This window comes from Periplaneta americana, chromosome 2 (assembly GCF_040183065.1).
Source record: "Periplaneta americana isolate PAMFEO1 chromosome 2, P.americana_PAMFEO1_priV1, whole genome shotgun sequence".
In the NCBI taxonomy this organism is placed as follows: Eukaryota; Metazoa; Arthropoda; class Insecta; order Blattodea; family Blattidae; genus Periplaneta; species Periplaneta americana.
This window is the reverse complement of record NC_091118.1, coordinates 44,210,889-44,234,923: the sequence shown is the minus strand read 5'-3', so window position 1 is coordinate 44,234,923 and position 24,035 is coordinate 44,210,889. Positions and strand designations below refer to the sequence as shown.

General features: G+C 37.4%; 1 protein-coding gene across 1 annotated transcript in view; it reads right to left on the bottom strand.

Moving 5' to 3' along the window:
• The window catches only part of ptc (protein patched), a 249,300-nt gene extending 229,867 nt beyond the window's left edge, over positions 1–19,433 (bottom strand). Inside the window, exon 1 of the mRNA XM_069816572.1 lies at positions 18,303–19,433. Within this exon, the coding sequence (XP_069672673.1) occupies positions 18,303–18,461 (159 nt within the window). The 5' untranslated portion in view covers positions 18,462–19,433. The remainder of the gene's footprint in view (positions 1–18,302) is intronic.
• Between the last annotated feature and the right edge of the window lie 4,602 nt (positions 19,434–24,035).

Genomic DNA, 24,035 nt, shown 5'->3' with positions numbered 1-24,035 from the left:
TAACGAATGGTCTATACTACTACATTACCAGCGTCTCACCATCACCATCATACCACATTATTACCACGATATCGCCTCTTCTTACCTGTTACGACTATAGGCCTATAAAAGTTTTACACATATATGAAATAACCAATTCATCTTAACGATGAAAAGGGGGTCGGGTATGACCAAGATAATTATACAGCTAAAGTAATAGTTGAGATGCGTCCTTGTTGAATATTTAGTATCCTGATCTTTTACTAACTTTTATTAACTATTAGCTACTATGACACCATTTTATTTTTCCCTTACTGCAAAATGAAGCCTAAGCGTAGCCTAACTTGTCATTTCTATCCTAGTCTGCAAATTGTGATATACTGCATAATGACACATTTTCTACATGAATTCAATGTCAAATTTACCTACCTACTATATGTGAAATAAATTTCAAGTAGGCCTATAAGTCACTGTTGTACGAAATATTGAATTCGTATGTTAAACCTTATAACATTAGCTTGATTTATCGATATATTGAAGTGGTAGAGTAAGAAGATTAATTAGTCCACACCTGTAGAGTAACGGTTAGCACGTCTAGCCGCGAAACCAGGTGGCCCGGGTTTGATTCCCGGTCGGGGCAAGTTACCTGGTTGAGGTTTTTTCCGGGGTTTTCCCCTCAATCCAATATGAGCAAATGCTGGGTAACTTTCGGTGGATGGACCCCGGAATCATTTCACCGGCATTATCACCTTCATCTCATTCAGACGCTAAATAACCTAAGCTGTTGATAAAGCGTTGTAAAATAACCTACTAAAATAAAAGAAAATGCGTCGTAAAATAACCTACTAAAATAAAATAAAATAAAAGAAGATTAATTATCGTAAACTAAATCACCACGCCACTTTATTAGATTTACCGTACACTCTGTATAACTTACTACGTAGATTAGATCTGTACAGGATCGGCCAGAACTTATGTGCTACAGTGCTACAGCACAATAATAATTTTTACTCAAATAATGTTTTTGCAATACCATAGTATTGGCTTTGTCATTTGACAATTTCCCGTGGTTATGTTCATGACGCGTTACAGAGTGTTTAGTCTTCGCTCTTCGGTGTCTCAAGGGGTTCGGTGTGCTACTCAAAATTCCACATGAGAATATAGACAGTTATGCGCATGTGCGAAGCTGAAATCACTGCTCTGATTGGCTATTTTTACGCGGGAAAGTGATGTAGTCAGCTTCAGCACGACACAGCTTGGAGATTGCAAAAGTAAATCGTAACGAAAGAATACTTGTTTGTGGAAGAACTCGGAACTATTTACAATGTATTTGGTAATTCAAGTGTCCGACTGCTGCTGCCATCTACTTGTTGAAGTTGCTGCCAACAGCTATACTATACTGAACAAGGAGTGTTAAAGACATTACTTAAGAATTCTATAAGGAAGACCCGACTTTCGAAATATACAGACGTGGACAAATTATTAATAAAATTGACGATTTTTTATGATAATTCTATTTACAAAATTTTACTTTTCAATTTAGAGTACAGTTGAAAATTTTGCATATTTCCTTCATTACAGGAGACAGAAATATGCAAAAATGTCAACTGTAGTTTAAATTGAAGAGTCAGGTTTTGTAAAAACATATAATAAAAATCTTCAATTTTGCTAATAATTTGTAAATTAGCAAAAATATCAACTGCATTGAAGAGTCAAATTTTGTAAAAATACAAAAACAAAAATCTTCAGTTTTGCTAATTATTTGGAAATATCCAAAATGTCAACTGTGGTCCAAATTGAAGAATCGAATTTTCTAAAAATATACAATAAAAACCTTCAGTTTTACTAATAATTTGTAAATATGCAAAAATATCAAATGTAGTCCAAATTGAGGAGTTAAATTTTGAAAAATATACACTACAAATCTTTAATTTTGCTAATAATTTGGAAATACACAAAAATGTCAACTGTAGTCTAAATTGAAGAATCATATTTTGTAAAAATATATAATAAAAATCTTCACGTTTGCTAATAATTTGTCCACGTCTGTAGATGGAGCTGTTTAATTGTTACAATACATAGTCTCCAACAATTTACAGGATCCATTCTGTGAAGTAACGAAGTTGTTAAATGTTTTGGTTACAACACCAATGACCACTGCGTAGGCAGAAAGATGTTTTTCTTTCTTGAAACGCATAGAAACGTTTTTAAGGAACACTATGTCTCAGGATCGTCTCACTGCTCTTGCAATACTGTCAATAGAAAAGAGTATGATGTCCAAGATGGAGGGGTTTAACACCAGGGTAAATGACAAGTTCTGCAGTAGGAAGGAACGTCGTATGGACTTCATATTTCGTCACTAGGCGAGTCTCAAATGAAGATAAATACATATAAGTGTATACAGTTGGCAGATATAGAGATTGTAGCACACTCATTATTTTGACCACCAGCCGCTACTGGATCTGTGTGAGTGTAAAGTTCCCCGTGGAAATTTCTTTCTTCAGCTGATATGAAGAGAATAATTACGGTAATAAAAAATAATTTTCCCTGAGAATTGTAATTTGTTTTTCTGCCATTAAATTCCATGAATAGGTCCTACTTATTATTACAAGTAGAAGTTATTAAAATCGAATGATAAATTTTCTTGAAAAGCGACGTTAAATAAATATTTACCAAGAAATATTTGGATATCTAGTTCTCGAACTGGAAAGGAAAATTGTGTTAAGAATGCAGGAAAGGGAAATTATTATAAAAGTTTGTTGGTGGCTTGCAAGAGTGTATTTGTCGGTTCAACTCTCAACGATGGTACCAGTGCTGAGGTAAGGTAAAAGGTAAAGGTATCCCCGTAACATGCCATGAAGGCACTTGGGGGGCATGGAGGTAGAGCCCCATGCTTTCCATGACCTCGGCACTACAATGAGGTGGTGTGGTCGGCACCACGCTCTGACCGCCTTTTACCCCCGGAGTTAGTGTTGCAAAAACTTTCACTAAAGCATTATGACTTGAAAGTAACCATTTTGGTACTCTAAGAAAATGCTTCGATAGTACCCTATAGAGGAGAATACCAATTTTCAGAAAAAAAAAAGCTTAGATTCAATGCATTTCAAGGTTATATACCAAAGAACTTACAATTTGAGCGTAAATGATAAAACGAATTACAGTATATCTTCATCATACATTTTTATGAAAAACTTACATACACAAAAAAATAGGTTATTTACTTGCTTAAATTATATGCAGACGGTACAGACATCTTAGTGATGAAACCGTCAACTACATGCTCCAGGATTTCATTTTCAGGACGAAACTGCAGGATTATCCAGTTTTAATCCGAGAGAAAGTTTAGGCTCCATTAGAATATATGTTATGGACGTTTTGCTTTCAGTTGGACATTTGTGGTGATGCCATCTCTCTTGGAAGATATTAACACAGTCTAGTATATACAGTCGCGAAGCTCAATAAGTAGTAAATATGCAAACATTAGATAGTTGCTCACCACTAGGATCGCTAATATCGCCTCATTACAGGCAATGCAAAATAGTATCGTCACAGTCTATTGTTTCTAGCACCCTCAAAACTCAAGCTTCGTGACTGTATATAGTAGACTGTGATATTATGCAAGTGCCTATGGTCGGCGACGATGGCTCACTCGAAGTTTGGATTTAAATGGCTAATGGAAGGAAAACTAAAAATTGATAATTTAAATTTAGTGATTAAGAGTATCCAACTGTTGAATAAGTTTCTTTTCTTGCCATCAAGCAGGTATCAGTTTATCGAAATTTTTAAATCCAAATTAAAAGATAAATATATTATACTAAACACACGAGATTTGTATCAGTCTTTAACCTTTATTTTTGTGCAGATACGAAACATAGTGAAGATAATGAGAACTTGAGTTCCTTTAAAATTTACTTCTGGAATTTTAATCCATATTAGATTGTTTTTATTTTGTTACCGTTTGTGAATAGGGCATGTTGTTGAAATTGGACGTTAAACATTAACCAAGAATTAATTAAACATCTAACGTTGCAAAAGAGAACTATGTCAACAATGGAGCCTCAAAGAGATTCTATCAGTTTATTGCAATTTCTCAAGCGAGACGAAGGAGCAAAGATAGCAAACAGATGAGAGTTTAGTGTACCCAAGAAGTCTTTCACTTGATATTTTAAAACCGTTTCTCGGCCTCGGGGCAATTAAGTTTTTTTTTCTAAAGCTGATATAAAGAGAATTAAGACCGGTAATAAAGACCGGCAATTAATTTTTATAAGTAATTAAACATATTTTATCAGCAATGAATCTCTCTTACACACATCTCCTTTCCCAATTTTAAACTTAAATTAACTCTCTAAGACTTTGAATTAAGCGTAATTATTTTAATACTGATAATTTTTACTTTACCAACGAATAATTGACAATTATCTGATTAAGCGAATGGCTTTAGGTGATTGAGTTTACAAGGCTATATAATTTTATGATCATTGCTTTTTGTACAGGGTTTGCAAAAAGTGTTGCTAAGTCAACATGTACAGGATGATTCACGAAGTGTGGACCGCACTTTAGAAGTTATATCTGAGGTGTTTTTGAGTAAACACTAGGTGATTTTTAGTGAAAACTATTATACGAATATTGGTTTGGTTCCGAATAGCTGAGGAATTACTTTCCCTTCCAAGATGTAGGCCTACATCACTTCGAATCAGACTTGTTCAGAGCGACTAAGACGAAGGAAATACCATAAGCGCCTAAACAATTCAAGTTTTTATTTTTTTATTTTTTGGAAAAACAACCACATTCCAGAAACATAAATTTTCAGGAGAAACAAAAAATTATCTGGCATGGGTATTGTTGGCACTTCAAGTATGAAACTCATCATGCCGTTTCTTAAGATGTAGAAACTTGGGAAAACTGAAGTACATTTGTAACTTAAATTATCTCATAGAAATACATGTCGCGGGCTCAGAATGACAAGGTTCTATCTGAAATTTTTTTTGTCAAAATTGAGATTTTTGTTGCATTGAATTCTGCTACTTCACAGCTATCTACCATATAAATTATATGTTGATATCTCAATTATTTTTCGTGATAAATTTAGTTTGAAAAGGTTCTTATCTGCATTGATTTTATTAACAACCAAACTTTTAAAATGCTCTCCTGTAAAATTTATTAAACACTAGATAGAACCTTGTCATCCTGAACTCTCGATGTGTAATGTAGGCAACCGTGGACAATGGTTGTTTTAAGACAAATACTCTGTTGTGATTGAAGTGTGCTTCTCCTTTAGTCTTTTCTTTCTTCATTATATCCCGTTTCTTCTCCTTTCATTGCTTACGTTTCTGCCATGGAGTTACTTTTGCACCTAGAGGTGACTCCCTAACTAATACAACAATTCTCGTGCTAAAGTACTTTCTCTGAAGTGGCTTTTGCTGCGTAGCCTACATAAAAAGCAGTACTGCCAGTCTACTACAGTTTAAAATTGTATGGATGTATGTTTCACCTTTGGGGAGGCCGAGACGTAGATGGGAGAATAATATTAAAATGGATTTGAGGGAGGTGGGTGGGATACGATGATAGAGACTGGATTAATCTTGCTCAGGATAGGGACCAATGGCGGGCTTATGTGAGGGCGGCAATGAACCTCCGGGTTCCTTAAAAGCCAGTAAGTAAGTAAGTATGAATGGATGAATGTTTCAAGATATGAATGGGATATTTGTAAATGCTACCATCGTCCTGGACAATGGCTGTTTTCACAAAAATAAGTCTTTATATTACGGTTGTTTTATGAAAACCAATAAAAAAAATCGATTCCTATAACATAACACTGTGGTGTTTTTTTTTCACCAACAGCTAATTCAGTATATGGCCGCTACAGTACGCTCACCACATGCTGAATATCTCAAATTTGCATTTTTTTTGGACTACCGTTGTTTTATGAAAACTAATGAAAAAATCCATTCCTATAACATTGGACTTCCCCCCCCCCCCCCAATAACAGCTAATTCAGTAGATGGCCGCTACAATACGCTCACCACATGCCTAATATCTCAAATTTGTATTTTTTTACTATGGTTGTTTTATGAAAACCAGTGAAAAATCCATTCCAATAACATAGGACTGGTGTTTTTTCCCCTAACAGCTAATTCAATTGATGGCGGCTACAATACGCTCACCACATGCTTAATATCTCATTTTTTTTGGACTATGGTTGTTTTTTAAAAGAAACTTAAATTGAATTGCGACATAAAAGCAAACAGAAACTGTAAATGGGCTCATATTAAAACCTCTCCATAACTGCACGTATTTTTAGATCTCCACAACGGACAACTAGAACGGGGGGGGGGGGAGGGGAGAAGCGCTGCCCTTACTAACTGTGAAGGTGCAGAATTAAAGGTTGAATAAATGATTACCAGAAATTGAGTATATAATTTCCACTCAGCAGACACAACGTGTTGAGTAGACCTTGACCTGCAGTAGATTGTGCTTCTCTCTTGACGTAGCCTTATCTTGCATGTCACGTGACAGTAGTAACGCACGGAGGGTGGAAAATCAACTACTTCCCAAGTACGCATAGTTTCACAATGCGACATGCCATGTACCGTACTGTAAGTTCTCACACACTTGTAATTAGTATGGAGAAGTATGTTTATTTTTAGTTTTCATTTCATTTATTGTATTTCTCTTGTATTGGCATTGAAGATTTAAAGATGTGGAACAAGTCAAGATATATACAATTTGTTCGGCGAGATGAACTAACGCGAAACGTGTATATTCGACCTACAATTGGAAAAATGTGTAACAATGTGTATGATGAAGTTTCTAATGTTGATTATAGGAGCAGCACCATTGTTTTCGTTATTGCATCGACCGATAGATGGCAGTTTTCAGATGAAATGCGTGTAACGGAAATGTTGACGTCATACGATAAGAACCGTGCAAGTGCAAGCTAGACGATTTCGCTTATACAAGGAAGGTTGGGTAGGCCTACTCAGAATTGAAAGAAAAAAATAGAAGAATTCATTAGGCCTATATCGATCGTCTAGTTCAAAAGTGCGAGAACTAAAAAAACAAGTTTTGAGATATCCTCAGTTGAAAGTTTCAAATGAATCACTTAGAAAGGAGCAGAGTTCTGGTTCATAACCACGAGAATTAGAAATGAGTCAGTATTCAGGACGAGTATATCACAATCTTCCAGTTCATTATTAATACATTTCGAAATGCACTAATAATGAATTAGTAAAGTCCATAGTTATAATTACTTCTAAAGCAGTTTATTTAGTTTTTTTTTTCTTTTCGGTAGTAAATATGACTTATCTCAATTCTGAATCTGAAAGAGCTCCGAAAGGGGCTTTCAGTATAAATAACTAAAAAATGGCAATTTTTGAGTTGTCGCACTTTTGAACTGGACGACCGATATAGGCCTATTATACAGTCAAACCTCCGTACAACGAAGATCGATATAACGATAAACCCGCATTAAACGATATTGATCTATGGTCTCGGCAAATTTCCTGTATATATAACATTAAAATATATCCCTCACAGTCGACCTGGTTGGCGAGTTGGTCTAGCGCTGGCCTTCTGTGCCCAAGGTTGCGGGTTCGATCCCGGGCCAGGTCGATGGCATTTAAGTGTGCTTAAATGCGACAGGTTCATGTCAGTAGATTTACTGGCATGTAAAAGAACTCCTGCGGGACAAAATTCCGGCACATTCGGCGACGCTGATATAACCTCTGCATTTGCGAGCGTCGTTAAATAAAACATAACATTAACATTATCCCTCACTGTAGTGATGAAGTAGGCCTAATTTTAGAAACATCCTGTTACAACGATATGAATATTTAATTTCGAGGTTTTTCGTAAATCGGCAGCTTAGTCTTGCGGACGGTAGCAGATAAAATATTCTTGAACCGAGAGTAGGAATTTCTACGAAGGGGTGGACGTGTAACCAGTCTTCCTATTTCCCAATGTACAGGTGACAAGGTGGGAGTAAGGAGGAAATTAGGCATGACGATGGCTTCTGCTAAACGGAAATCAATAAGTTTGAAAACTAAATTGGCCGCATTTAAAGATTTGGATGAAGAAATGGAACAGACAACAGTTTCACAAAGATATGAATTTTCACAGGATCTACATTGGCTACTTTTCTTAAAAAGAGGAAAGAAATTGAAAATGAAAGTCTGTGTGCATGGCATGAAGGAAAATTCCCACATGAGCTAATTAATGATTGTGGGGATTCAATGGCACATCTGTCTGCAGTTAGCCGGACTCCTAACCGTGGAGCAGACACATAGTTCTGTTTGATACTTCGTCGACAAAGTTCCCTTCGTGATGGGGGTGGGCTACAGACCGACACATTTCAAAACGTCTCTTTTCACTGAACCTGTCAGCCCAAGTCCCATATTTTTACCACATATAGTTCTAAGGAAAATTGTAGGTATAACACGAAGTCACGTTCTAACCATATTTTATCAGTTTTATCTTTGTTTTCTTTTTTCCTTGAGGTGGGAAAGTGTTTTGTCCGATTTTGTTCCCTTCTCTGCTTAAACAGCTAGTAGCGTCGTGCATTACAGGCGCTATTTTCGGTACAGTTTTGTCGAGTTTCCCGAAGACCGAGGTTTGCTTCTGAGCTGTTACTCTATAGCAGCGGTGGCCAAAACGGGTGTCATGATTACATCGTGTAATCACAGACATTCAAACGGGTACGAGGAGTTTCCTGTACATTGCCATGTTTTTCATTCACGTACTGAAGGTAAGCAGTGGCGGTATCATGTCGCTCTACAAACTCTGTCTCTACAAGCAGTAAGAGGTGGTTTCGTAAAGAATGAGAAGGGGAACTTTTTTGTCGTTCTGTCGGACAAAATGTAATATGTTTACTTTGCTCAACGGTTTAATTAGGAATATCTAGAAACATTAATTACCACGCTGAATAATGTATTATTATTATTATTATTATTATTATTATTATTATTATTATTATTATTATTGACCACTAAGTATGTGTTTCTATCATTCTTCTGTACGAGCATGAATGCTGATATTTTTAGATCTTCTCCATAGACGAATAAAATTATTAGGTTTTATCGCAATTTTAATCTTCTTCATCTTTAGATGAGGGTAACTATTTATTAGTTATTCATTTAATAATAATAATAATAATAATAATAATAATAATAATATTGTAGAAAAAATGATCCAATATTATGTGCCAATGAACTGTTAAACGCCAGGAATTGACATATCTTAAATCATGGCCAGGAAGAGAAAGATGAGATAAATAAATGTAAGGAAGTCAGCTATCTAATGGGCTTTGAAATATCTCGTGCTCTAAAGCCTTTTAATAGAACAGAACTTCTCAAAAGAGTAATGATTAAAATAGCTTAAGTAACTAGTTAATAAGAAGTTTTTAATTTTGAGAAACTACGAATTTCTCGACCAAGTATCGAGAGAAGAATTTAGAAAATTCCTGATTATATTCAAGAGGAAGGTTAAAAAAGAAGCAAGAAAAATCGTATATTATTCACTGGCTCTTGATGACAGCAGTGACGTTACTGATACAGCAAAGTTTGAGATTTTTATCCGCGGGATTGTACAGGAACCACCACTGGTTGTAGTTTTCATGTCAAGTACCTTTCCTCCGTCTTCTTACTTCATAGGCTGTCTATCGCATGTAATCACTGCAGCTCAAGTTTTGGTCACCGCTGCTCTACTGGGTGTTCATTTCAAAGTGTGTCATGACGCCACTGTTGTTGGGTCACCGATTTGAAGCGAGTTTCAGCTTATATGTTAGAGAAGTTGCCTATTATTTAAGGCGTTCTTCAATCTGAACTTGAGAACGTGTACGGTATAACTTGAACGTCGTAGCAACAGATGGCGGTCTGTACGGTCTGTGTGCTACCATAACCTCTTTCGAACTGTGTTTTGCGCCGGCAAGTCGTACGCAGGGTATTTGTTATCATCGGTTGCGTACGGTGACATTCCACAACACAAATCAAATGCTCCGTGTCCATGTTGATCGTCGAAGTTAATGTCAACAAATACGTAAGTAATCGTCTTAACCCTCTCCCCATATCCCGACAGTACGTATTTCCAAACAGTTAACATTCCTGCCACTACCGGCGTTACCGTACGTATCGGTACGTACTCTTCAGAATGAAATCAGTACTTGCTAGGCAACTTCTCTGCCTCATAGGTTATACACCTCTGCGGAAGTGTAGGAAGATTGAATTCTCTAGGCTTATCGGCTAGCCACATGACGGCATACAGTGAGCCATGACACACTTTGAACTGAATACCCAGTATAATATTCGTTGGGATTTGCGCCTCGATTTCTCCTCCTCTCCCCTCCTCCTTAATGCTTTAGCTGCGGTAAGGATTATAGAACATATCTTGTGAAGTTGTATGTAGTTGGGTAAGCACAAATAAATAACTACTATTATAACATTATGAACTTCACTCGCGAATTTTTCCAATTTAATTTCTCATCTGCTGATTGTTGCTCAATTTAGATTGTAGCTTGATTCGTTACTAATTGTTTGATGTAACTGGGAATGCTCTATCACTTAGCATTCGAGTTACACTGCCGCGCAACCCTCCAATTCGTACCTCAACTTCTCCCCTCCTGCATATTATGGTAAACACTCGCAGAAATATATATTTTTACATTACACATCATTTATAACTTATGATACCCAACCTGCTTATAAATAAAATATTAATTTTTCATGCTTTACATTATTTTTGCTTATAATATATACCAATCTGTTAATAAACAGAATAAATTATTTCATTTTCATACTACACAGTAACGTCGTTTATAACCAACTATGTTTGGTTTATGGGGTTGAGAATGACGAAGTTTGATATTCGCTGCAGTAGGAGGGCTGTCATGTTCGTTCCACCATGTTATGAAAGTATTTGCTGTCCTCCTCTCCCATCCTTTCACGTTTTAAACCGCTTAAAGATATGAACACATACCTTGCGATTAGTTTTTCATGTGAAATAAAATGGAGTTTGTAATGTCTTGGTTTCCTTTTTCATATTTGAACATTGTATGATAATAGTCGGTACTATGAACATAATAATTTTTAAATAGTATATTATATAATGAACCTATAATGATAGTAAGACACGAGTAAGTTTATGAAACGAGCGTAAGCGAGTTTCATAATTTTCATACGAGCGTCTTAATTACTTACCCTTATAGGCAAGATACATACGACGTTTTGTTCGACCACAATTGAATGTCTAAGTTTTGAGTTTCTTTTTACAAATATGTTATTTTGTTACTTTGCTGATAATGAAACGGTGGCCATGAATGTTTTTTCAGCGTGTTCACGTGTAGTGCAACAGATGGCAGGCACGAGCACTTTTGCGTGTACGCCGTAGTTATTGATTTTTTGCAGGGCTTTGGTTAAACGATTTTAACCTCAAAGAATCATACATTAAGGCACAGGAAATTAACTCAGTTAATTAGAATATTAAAACTAACATGACCAGAATTTATTTTATTTTAAATACATGTTGTTTGTGCAGTTTGTGCCTGTCACTTTGGATTACTCCTTTCAAGGCTTGCGGGATGTTGCGCATACGATGTTAATCAATATCGCATATGCTTAGTTGGAAATCGATAGTTAGAATAACATAATGAATAGCAGTACTCTAGTGTATGTTATTAAGGTAGTTACGTGACACGTAAAGAGCGTATTATAGTATGGTCGAGCAAAATTATATTTTGTTTGATTTAATTATACTAATATTTTTATGAATGATTAATAATATTAGTAACAACAAAAATTACCTGTACTCATTACTATGCGTCACTTCGCAAGATATGTACCTGACATCCTAATGTACTGAAGCATACAAGGGCAGGAGGGGAGGAAAATAAGGAGAGAGGCGCAGAATATGAAGGGGAAAGATTGAACAAAAGCAAAGCGAGCTTCGGTTCTACAGAGACTCGGTAAATATGAACCGAACATATGGCCTCTTACCGGTTTTTAATCAACTCTGTTATTCTTGTTTACATGCTTCACCTCTACGTATTGTTGGATGCCTATAGAGTAAGGCGAAGTTTGTAATAAGTTCATATTCCCTCTCATGTTCGAACATTGCATGAAACCCTAGATCATATATGTAACAGATAGCTCATCCCTATGTTAAAATCAGCAGCACTTTGAAGAGAACAACCGCCAGGATCGCCACCCGTTCGCCGTAAACGAACACGAGATGGCAGTACAATGGTAATTCAATTCAAATGGAAATTATGACGTGACTCCTTACGTAAAAACTAGATGGTAGCATAGTAAACCTGACAAAAGTTGTTACCGTCAAAGCCTATAAGGCCGAGCTATCTGGATATGTATGATCTAGGACGATACTAACCCCTAGCCATATCACAGCAAGCTATATAGTTCTAAATCTCTCATTAGATAATTATTCATGGATTCTTCTTTAAAAATGAAAACGTTTGGGCGCCCCTGTTGCATGAAGAGGCGGAGAGGATGGAGAGATCATGCAATGTAGTGACAGCAGATGCAGGAAATCGTGTCCTATGTAGAGCTCTAACAGATACCTTATGCTCCTAAATGCAGTCAAAGGAAGATGGTGATGATATCCTGATGATGATGAGATGATGATATATATAATGAGAAAGTTCGTGTCATTTGCATGGCTTTGATAATTTGTTATAATGAAAGGTATTTTGGTGACATTAGTTAACGTGTACGCGCTGCGAAACATCAATCCCATGCAAGGAATCGAACTCAGATCATATGTATTTGTAGCTGGTGCTTGTAACTTTTACGAAACTGTGTCATTTGCATGACATCGTTTATTCGGTATGTTCTGTCGGTGGGTGACAGGTGTTTACAAGCTTGTATACCTACAAAGTTCCTTGCCCACACATACATGAGGTCAAGGTTGCACAAATCCTGGACAGAAGGTCACCGTAGCTAATAGCAAGTCCCTTATGGAGGCAAGTGTGAAATATTGCTCTCATAATTGCTTGTATTTTAATGATGTTTTTCCCACACGTCAATTTATTCATAAGAACGTCACCACAAGTGTCAGCCCGTGTTATGTAACCATAGAAACTCAATGTACTCCACTTCTTGTATGTACAGACCAGATACATCTGCCGTGTGAATCGACAACAGCGGTGAATTTTAGATACGATACGAGACTTTCACATTGTTTACCACAGTACGAGACGTTTTTCCTTTTCTTTGTCATAAAAATAAATACATCCAATGTTTCTGAGCTACGTACTGACTTCATGAATCAGTTACCAAGAACTGCCCATAAATGAAACCGATAAGTGACACTGTAACGTTTGAAACCTTTTCGTTTGTGACACGGTGAAGATACCCAAAAAAATGCACTACAGTCATTAATAGTTTTCTTCCCAAAGGCAAGTCCTTTATTGCAATCCCCACACATTCTCCAAACTTGCCTATTTTCCGCCTTACTAGTTACAAATTATTTGTGTGGAATAATAGAAAACATGCCATGTAGAACACCAAAATTATAAACCTGAGAGTTTATTGCGACAGTTATACATACATAATGTTTACACAAGCACGCATCCAAATATACCTATGCAAAAAGAAAAATAAAAATAACTTGAAAATAATTGAGCGTTTAAAAATGTAAGACTAAATGGCAGAATACTGAACTAAAATATGTAAACATATTGACAAAGCGAATAAGGATTGTATTCTGAAGCTAATGATTGAATAATTTAGACCTGCAAGAAAGAGAATATTTTTCTAGGCATTCGAGAACAAAGTGTTTCAATTTTATCGTACCAGAGCAGGCCTGTGAAACTTAATCTCGTGACTTATAATGGTAATGAAGTTATTATAAATCACATAATTTTCTTAATTAGGGACGAGATTTGTAAATATTATTATTATTATTGCTATTACTGCTTAAAAATTTGTTGAGTATTAAGATGATGTGTGGTGGACGTCTTTTTTCTTTTCTTTTCTTTTTTAAGATTTTAAACTTTTCATCTATAATTTATTTTTCTAACAGGCCTCCATTCTCACGCTTTCTTTTATTTGGAATATCTTTGTGTATTTCTTCACTGTTCTCGGATAATTTATTTCTGCGTCTTACAATTTCTTTCAGTCATTTTTATTTATTGTCCAGATCTGATAGATATGTATTCATAATTTAAGAACTATAGGCCTAATAATAGTCTACTATATTAGCCTAGACAATTTATATTGTTGACTAACACCACACCGTACGCGAGCCTGGCTCTTACGGTACTAGCTAGAAACATTTTTTTTATAAATTTAATTTGTACTCACTAGCTAGGTAGTTAAATAAATAAATAAATATATAAATAAATAAATAAATACGTGAAACTTAGCCATATTCATTTTTTAGGCCGCATAGAAAGTGTGTTCAATTAATTGCTTACGTTAAGAAGAATATGACTCTCTTGCCGGCAAGCGAGCGGTCTATCTGGCGGTAAGATAAATAAGTTGTCGAAGATCAAGGCCATTCGTCAGAGTATCGTTCTTTAAGTACCATACTTAATGCCTTATTTAAATCTCCGCTATTTTGATACACTATGCTACCTAGAGTGACATACACTTATTTTTGTTCTTGGTTAAATAATGATGGTGATAATAATAATAATAATAATAATAATAATAATGGGCCTAATAATAATCATAATGATATAATAATAATAATAATAATAATAATAATAATAATAATATTTTATCAACGTGATATGAATAATAGGTTAGCACAATACACGATAGTTAATTTAATTAAGAAATTATTCAGTATCAAAACTAAGCATGGTCATGCAGAGGCGAAAAACAACCTACAAATGTTTCCGTGGAGCCCTCTGTCAGGGACAGGGTTTTCTTACTTATGGCTTTTAAGGAACCCGGACATTCATTGCTGCCCTCACATAAGCCCGCCATCGGTCCCTATCCTGAGCAAGATTAATTCAATCTCTATCATCATATCCCACCTCCCTCAAATTCATTTTAATATTATAATTCCATCTACGTCTCGGCCTCCCCAAAGGTCTTTTTCCCTCCGGCCTTCCAACTAACACTCTATATGCATTTCTGGATTCGTCCATACGTGCTACATGCCCTGCCCATCTCAAACGTCTGAATTTAATGTTCCTAATTATGTCAGGCGAAGAATACAATGCGTGCAGTTCTGCGTTGTGTAACTTTCTCCATTCTCCTGTAACTTCATCCCTCTTAGCCCCAAATATTTTCCTAAGCACCTTATTTTCTTACTATCCATAAATATACAACACCGAAGTTACATCTTTAGCCTATTTCCTTCCCTGAGGAAGCGATGCGAAGGATTTTATATGTCTATAGCTCTGCATGGTTTAAATTCACGAACCTCGAATCCGACAGAGGACATAAAAACTTAGCTTAGTTTTTTTCGAAAGAAACGTAAGTCTGAGAGATCCGAGTCTTAGTTTTATTGCAGGTTAAATGAATCTCTCTGTGATAAAGAGCCCCAGGCAAAATTTGTCTGCCATTTCTCGCCTACGATGACTTAAAGAACCTTTGCAGTCGAAAGCATCTTTATATAGAATTAGTGTATAATAATAATAATAATAATAATAATAATAATAATAATAATAATAATAATAATAATAATAATAATAATAATAGTAATAATAATAATAATATATTTAATAAGTTTCAGTTCTATTCTACATTTGCAATATTCTTGCAAGGGACTTATAATTTTTAGCCTACTGTATATTTTTCAGTTTTAATATATTATCTGAACGCTAGCTGAAGAAACTTAACAGAGTTTATTTGTAAATTTTTTTTATTTATCATGTTATTAACAGGAGTCCACCCCGATAAAATGATGCAGCAATCTTCTTTATTCACAGCATTTATTGGTAAACATACCATTTCGTAACGATTATGTCACCTGTAGGATAACTTAAATACCTATACACAAAAAATTAAAATACCCTTTTCAGGAACAGTTTACTTTAAACAGCATCAGGAAGAAGTTCATTTCTTTCTTTTCTTAGGTGGTTGTGTTTTTTTCTGACCTGCGTTAGAAAGTCGAATAGAAAATACACGAGGTTTAATTCTTTCCAGTTGCAGTGCAGACTGCTTTGTAGAAAGGACTAGATCCACTTTCTATCAGTTCGTAAATTCAAATGAATAATTGCACTTAAGACTTGCCTTTAAGTAGCCTATGACATTTTTAAAACGCAAAACCACCAATGTCCGCTTTATTAATTTCAAATAGTGCAATAATGTCTGAGAAATCGTATTCTTGATTAACTTTAAAAAATGATGACAATGACGCAAAGAAAACAAGCTTCATTTACCATCTCTAAACAGAAATAGTTTTTCTGTATTCGCAGTCTGCTAAGCGAACTCAGCAAAGATTTAAATCTTATCTCACTATATATTATAATTTGCAGTATTCTGGAGAAATATGTTAGCTTCGCCTTTAAACTGACTGAAGTCTTGATGTTAGACCCACTCTTGAATTATGTAGTTGAATATAAAAGTGAGCCATTTTTCTTATCAGTCTGTGCAAGACACGGAAGATTTAACAAAGAACAAGACATACTCCCCCTGATAATCTTAACTGTAGCCTATTTAATATGTTACATGCAGGGATAGACGAAATTTAAAAAATTTTCGGAAGCCAGTCTCTTTTTCAGAAGCCAGCACATTTTACCCACACATACAATGAGAAAATCATTCGAACTGAGATATAAGCACATTTACTAAAATACATTGAACAATATTAAATATCTATATAGTGCAACACACGCTCTCAGAGACACTCTATTCTTACTGAAGGTATATTGGCATTTGTCTTGAGATACAAAAGAAATAGCCTAGGCCTATAAAAATATTAATATAAAAGGTACACTTAGAACTTCGATGTCTGAGAAATGATACCTCGCATCTACAAAAACAGTTATTTAGATCAACTACCTTATTATTATTTAGAATAACTTACTTTATTATTATGCTCACAAAATAGGACAGTTAACTAAAATTTTGTCCTCCAGTAGAAGAGCTTGGAAAGCCGCAGTATATTTAAAAAATATGCTTATTTTCAGAGAAATTAATTTTTGAAACATTTTTCTCATTCACATGCAAATTCACAGGTATAAGGTATCACTTCTTAGCCATTGACTTGTTTCTACCTACAATTAAATTGCTTTTGTTGACATTATGTATTAGCAGGGACAGGTATTTATGGAGAATAATTTTATCATTTGTGTTTTTTAATATTGGTGTCGGCGGAGATTGTTGGAGATTGATTGTTACTCTTGGCGGAGATTAATGGTAAACCCTATTATTTTGGAAATGGAGTATTAATTAAGTATGAATATTACTTTTCAAATAATTAATATTAAAGGTTTGTTGGATTCTGATAAAGGTGCGGTATGGCCAATAGACAATATTTGTTGGATTGAGACTGCATTTAACACACATTCAATAAAAACGAAAAAGAAAAAAAAAAAAAAAAAAAAACTTGCAGTCCTCAAATTAACACTTTCAAATTATTAGTGAAATGTTGAATTCTCCGCCTATTGAGTTCACTAATGTAATCAGAACACTTGGAATACCATGTAATGTAGTCTACTTCGATATAACAAATTCAAGTGGAAAAAAAACTCAGAAAATGAAATTCCCTACAAAACGACGCAATAGTAATAATTCGCGAATGTGTTCATATTTCGCTATTATAACTTTATTTCGCGATTTGTCGTGATTGTTTTGTCCGTGTTATTATTAATCAGAATAACTTAATTCTTAAAGATCAGTAAAAATCTAAATTGTATATCTATTATGTCGATTTTCGCCATCTCCATAAATACCCGGCCCTGTGTATTAGTTTTAGTGATGAAAAAGAAATCGGGATAAACTCCAGAACATGGATTGCACCCTTTCCCTCTTACTTCAAAATTCAAACCTTGTGCACACAAAATAAATTATTGGCACTGAAAAGTGCCTTTTCGTAAATATAATGATGCGCATTCGACAAACGCAGACAAATCTGCTCTGTTTAGTATTTTAAGACATAATTTGGTAGGTGCAATCTATGTTCTAAAATTTTCCCAGAATTCGAAGTCTTGCAATTTTTTTAAAATTCCATAACAAATTTAGGCGCCATGGCGAGCTGGTACCCGGGATTTGTTTACCTCTGTCTATAAATGTTTTAATGTAGAATTACATTTTTCGACTTATAACCTAATGTTATATGTAGAAATATATCGGAACTTCCCAATTACCAATTCGAGCATTCAAGCACATGCATAAGAAGATGCGGGACATTACACCCACCTTGTCTATCTGTGCTAGCGCTACCGAAGCATCTGCCCAGCTGGTCCTTATGAAGATGTCGTCGCTGTGGTTAATATGATGCTGCTGTCTTTTGGCGCCCGAGGGCCTTTGAGAAGACGAGAACGACTGCGATAGAGTGCTCGCAGTAGCAGCCACCATATTGGTCAAGATCGCACAGTCCCTCTTCACACCACCACTTCTGCGGCATTAAACTCAATATCCAAAATATCCACATTTAGACAGCTGAAGTTGGGGTGTTTATCCCCTGTTTGTTTAACGACATTCACAAACGGGGCTTTGGGGAATTAAACCGAAGACTAAAAAGTGCGAGAATATCTTTACGCACTTAAAGAAACTCTCAAAATTAACACTAAGAATAATTTATCAGCATAAATTCTATAATAAATAATGTTTAAAACAGATACGCTAAAAGCTTTCTACTGTTTATAGGTTATATCTCTCAGTTATTGAACTTTGTTCGTGCTGATCTAGTGCTAACAGTTTTAATTACAATTCTAGACCTCTTTTACGACACATTCCAGCGTTAGATTGCAATAATTCATACGGATTTCACAAATAAAACTTATTTTGAAGCCAGTTTTAGGTTAAGTATGGCTTACACGAATGTTTAAAAGCGCCGCGTCTGTTTTTCCACAGCCTTCTGAATCTTCTTCCAGTGCTGATCGCTGTCGCAGACAAACTACTACTGCCGCTCCAGCTAAAGTCTTGTTTTTGTTTTCTAACGTGAAAACTTACAATTTTGTGAGGCGTTACAAGTAAGGAGTCTTGATGCTGTTAAAATTTTGCTCAAAAGATTAAATACCGCAACGCCTCTGCCCTCTCTTTCTTGAGTTTAAATCCCAGTTTTTTCAAACACCGCGCATTCGTGATTGACATCTTTCCCGAGTGAAAGTTTTTACGACGAACGCTTCTATAGTACACACGAAAACATATTCACTTGCACAACACATTCACAAGACGTTTGGAGACACGACACCTCTATCTTTCCGTTTCGCCTCCACAACACACCCCGCACAGAGAAACTCTTGTCAGAAGTACCAAACGCAACCAACCTCTGCACTGAACTAAAGTGAACATCCTTTCTCCAACTTCGTCGTCCATCCTTCTAAAACTCAGCCATAACTGAAAAGACGTCCAGTCGGGCACGAAGCCTCACGAAAATCGCCGAACTGATGAATCTAAGGTATCTGATTGGTTCTCAGGCGGCACGCGTTGCTAAGCAACGGAGTCTCTTCCATCTCCTTTCTACGGCAGCTCTCGCTGGACCACACACGTGGTTTTGAGGGAAGAGGGATCGCAATGGCGCGGTGAGGCAGGAAGGGGGTATAGCCCTCAGGACTCGGAGCCAAGGAGGTTGCAGCGGGGCGGACTTAACATTGTAGAAGTGAGGCAGCATTGGTTTTGTCGTACATACACAGCATTTCGTCTACATTCTGATTTTATACGAAACTGTTGAATGCAATGTTTACGTCTCGCATCTATCACACTACTATCACATCACTTGTATTAAACACTACTTCCGTCCCTATCACAACTTTCCTCAATACCACTATTACTATTATTAACACCATTTCTAATACTACCGACACTTGTGCTACTGTAGCACTCACATCACCATTATCACTACTGTTATCAGCATCTACAGTTCTATCATCAATGGGACCACTATAGCCTGTATATCACTATAACCGACACTTTCACATCATTACTTACAAGTTTCATAACCATCACCGCCACAGCTTTTACCATAGTCACGTCTTTCACCAAAAACCATCTTCACTACTACCGAAGCCACCGGCGTGGCTCAGTCGGTTAAGGCGCTTGCCTGCCGGTCTGAAGTTGCGTTCGGGCGCGGGTTCGATCCCCGCTTGGGCTGATTAACTGGTTGGGTTTTTTCCGAGGTTTTCCCTAACCGTAATGTGAATGCAAGGTAATCTATGGCGAATCCTCGGCCTCATCTCCCCAAATATCATCCCGCTATCACCAATCTCATCGATGCTAAAGAACCTACTGTAGTAGCTGATACAGCGTCGTTAAATAACCAACTAAAAAATACTACCGACGCTTCCACCGCCACCTCCTTCATCACTACCGTCACCACAACCAACATCACAGCCACCTCCTTCACAACTACCGCCACCGAAACCCCACCACCACCACCACCTTCACAACTACAGTCGTAATTACCACCACGGCCACCTTCTTCACCACTATCTTCGCTACTGCCACCACCTTCACCACTACCTAGCCACAAACACCATCACCACAATCACCAAGGTCACCTCCTTCACAACTACCATCGCCACCACAACCACCATCACCACCACCACCACCACCACCACCACTTCACTTCTACCTTCGCCACCACCTCTTTCACCACCATCATCACTACTACCATTTCCACCACCACAACCACTACTGGTACCACCTGCTCCACCAGTACTGTCGCCACTACCACCACAACCATCGCCGCCACCTCTTCCACCACCACCTCCTTCACAACCGTCACCTCTTTCGCCACCACCGTCATCTTCACTATCTCCTTCACCATCACCCCTCTCTATCACTGCCATCTCTTCCACCACCACTGTACCCCCACCACCGACGCCATCTCTTCCGCCATCACCGTCACTTCTTTCACCGTCACCGTCACCGTCGCCGTCGCCGTCACTTCTTTCACTTCTACCACCACCTCTTTCACTACCGCCGTCAAATATTCCACCTCCACCGTCACATGTTTCACTTCCACCGTCACATATTTCACCTCCACCGTCACATCTTTTACCTCCACCGTCAATCTTTCACCTCTACCGTCACATATTTCACATCCACCGTCACATCTTTCACTTCCACCGTCACATCTTTCACTTCCACCGACACATCTTTCACTTCCACCGTCACATCTTTCACTTCCACCGTCACATCTTTCATTTCCACCGTCACATCTTTCACTTCCACCGTCACATCTTTCACCTCCACCGTCACATCTTTTACCTCCACCGTCACATCTTTTACCTTCACCATCACATCTTTCACCTCTACCGCCACATATTTCACCTCCATCGTCACATGTTTCACTTCCACCGTCACATGTTTCACTTCCACCGTCACATCTTTCACCTCCACCGTCACATCTTTCACCTCCACCGTCACATCTTTTACCTCCACCGTCACATCTTTTACCTCCACCGTCACATCTTTCATCTCTACCGTCACATCTTTCACCTCCACCGTCATATCTTTCAGTTCCACCGTCACATCTTTCACCTCCACCGTCACATCTTTCACCTCCACCGTCAAATCTTTTACCTCCACCGTCACATCTTTTACCTCCACCGTCACATCTTTTACCTTCACCATCACGTCTTTCACTTCCACCGTCACATCTTTCACTTCCACCGTCACATCTTTCACTTCCACCGTCACATCTTTCACCTGCACCGTCACATCATTTACCTCCACCGTCACATCTATCTTCACCATCACATCTTTCACATCCACCGTCACATCTTTCACCTCCACCGTCACATCTTTCACCTCCACCGTCACATCTTTCACCTCCACCGTCACATCTTTTACCTCCACCGTCACATCTTTTACCTCCACCGTCACATCTTTTACCTTCACCGTCACATCTTTCACCTCCACCGTCACATCTTTCACCTTCACCATCACATCTTTCACCTCCACAGTCACATCTTTTACCTCTACCGTCACATATTTCACCTCCACCGTCATATCTTTCACTTCCACCGTCACATCTTTCACCTCCACCGTCACATCTTTCACCTCCACCGTCACATCTTTTACCTCCACCGTCACATCTTTTACCTCCACCGTCACATCTTTCACCTCCACCGTCACATCTTTCACCTCCACCGTCACATCTTTCACCTCCACCGTCACATCTTTTACCTCCACCGTCACATCTTTTACCTCCACCGTCACATCTTTTACCTTCACCATCACATCTTTCACCTCCACCGACACATCTTTGACCTTCACCGTCACATCTTTCACCTCCACCGTCACATCTTTTACCTCCACCGTCACATCTTTCACCTCTACCGTCACATATTTCACCTCCACCGTCATATCTTTCACTTCCACCTCATCTTTCACCTCCACCGTCACATCTTTCACCTCCAACGTCACATCTTTTACCTCCACCCTCATATATTTTACCTCCACCGTCACACCTTTGACCTCCACCGTCACCTCTTTCACCTCCACTGCCACCTTTCATCTCTGCCTTCATCTTCACCACCGCCACCTCTTTTGACATCATCACCACCACCACCATCACCACCACTACCACTATTACAGTCCCTCTTTCACCTTCACCGCTACCACCACCATCTCCTCTTTCATCACCGCCACCTCTTCCTCTTCCACCACAAACGCCACTGTTATTTTTTCTATCGGCAGTAGTATCGATACTTCTCTTTCGACAGCAGTATTTATACTTTCGTTTCAGTACCATTATCAGTACATTTCTTTTTATAATAATGTTATTTAAATCAATATTTTCTGTTCGATACTTAGTACAGATTATTTTCTGCCGACACTTTTCCTCTCGGCACTAATGTCGATATTTTCCATGAATGTTCGTAAATAATACTGCTTTTTTATGCCAGTATCAATTTCCGATACTGTATCCGCATTTCGTTGTCTTCGCAATGTTATAATCACAGTTTGAATAAGAAACATTTTAACTGAAGTTAAATATAGGCTAAATGCTTGTTCCATTCTTTTCTTTAAAAAAATGACGTAGCTGCGCTTCGCTGTTGGTGGTACTGAGAATTTTGCTTAGCAGCTCGTTCCATAGGACGTCTTTCGGCTGAGAATTTCATGGTGACAGTTGCTAGAAACAATGCAACACAATAGTTTCCATTGGCTTTCGGGGGTGGGGAACTGTTAGGTCACCGGTATATGTTGGAGTACCGAGAGGGACTTATGCTCGGATGTGGGTTCGAAACCCGATTGAGGTGATTATCTCGATATTTTCTTTTCTCCCGAATTTTCCTCCAACTGTAAGCCGAATATAGGGTTTTATCATGGCGAACTCTCGAACTCATGTCGCCAAAATAGAATATCATCATCATCATCATCATCATCATCATCATCATCGAAGCTGAATAACAGGTCAGTTGATGCGCCATTAAATAAATATAGAATGTGTCCTTTTAGAAGTCATGAAGCTGCATTGGGGTGTGGAAATATTTTCATGCTTTCATTACCGCGGTACTAAAATGAAGTAGACACCGTAGTAGCTGAGGCGATAAGTAGGTTTGCTTACTGATTCGAAGCTCTAATGTGCCCTTGATTAATAGTAAAATATAAATGAATCACATCAAAACATAATCTCAAAAATGACTACACAAACAAATAAATTAAAAACTTATATCACGAGCAAATGCTGGGTAACTTTCGGTGCTGGACTCCGGACTCATTTCACCTGCATTACCACCTTCGTCTCATTCAGGCGCTAAATAATCTAGATGTTGACATAGCGTCGTAAAATAACCCAATAAAATAAAAATAAAAACTTATATCACTAAGATTTAAAATGTCATCAATATCATAAAAACACCTGTCAATCAGCCAACCAGAAATTCGTTTCCGAGAAACATTCTTATCTAAATGAAATAGTTCCTTAGGACATTTATTATATACCTTATAAGCAGGCTTAGGGTCCGAGACAACTTAAGA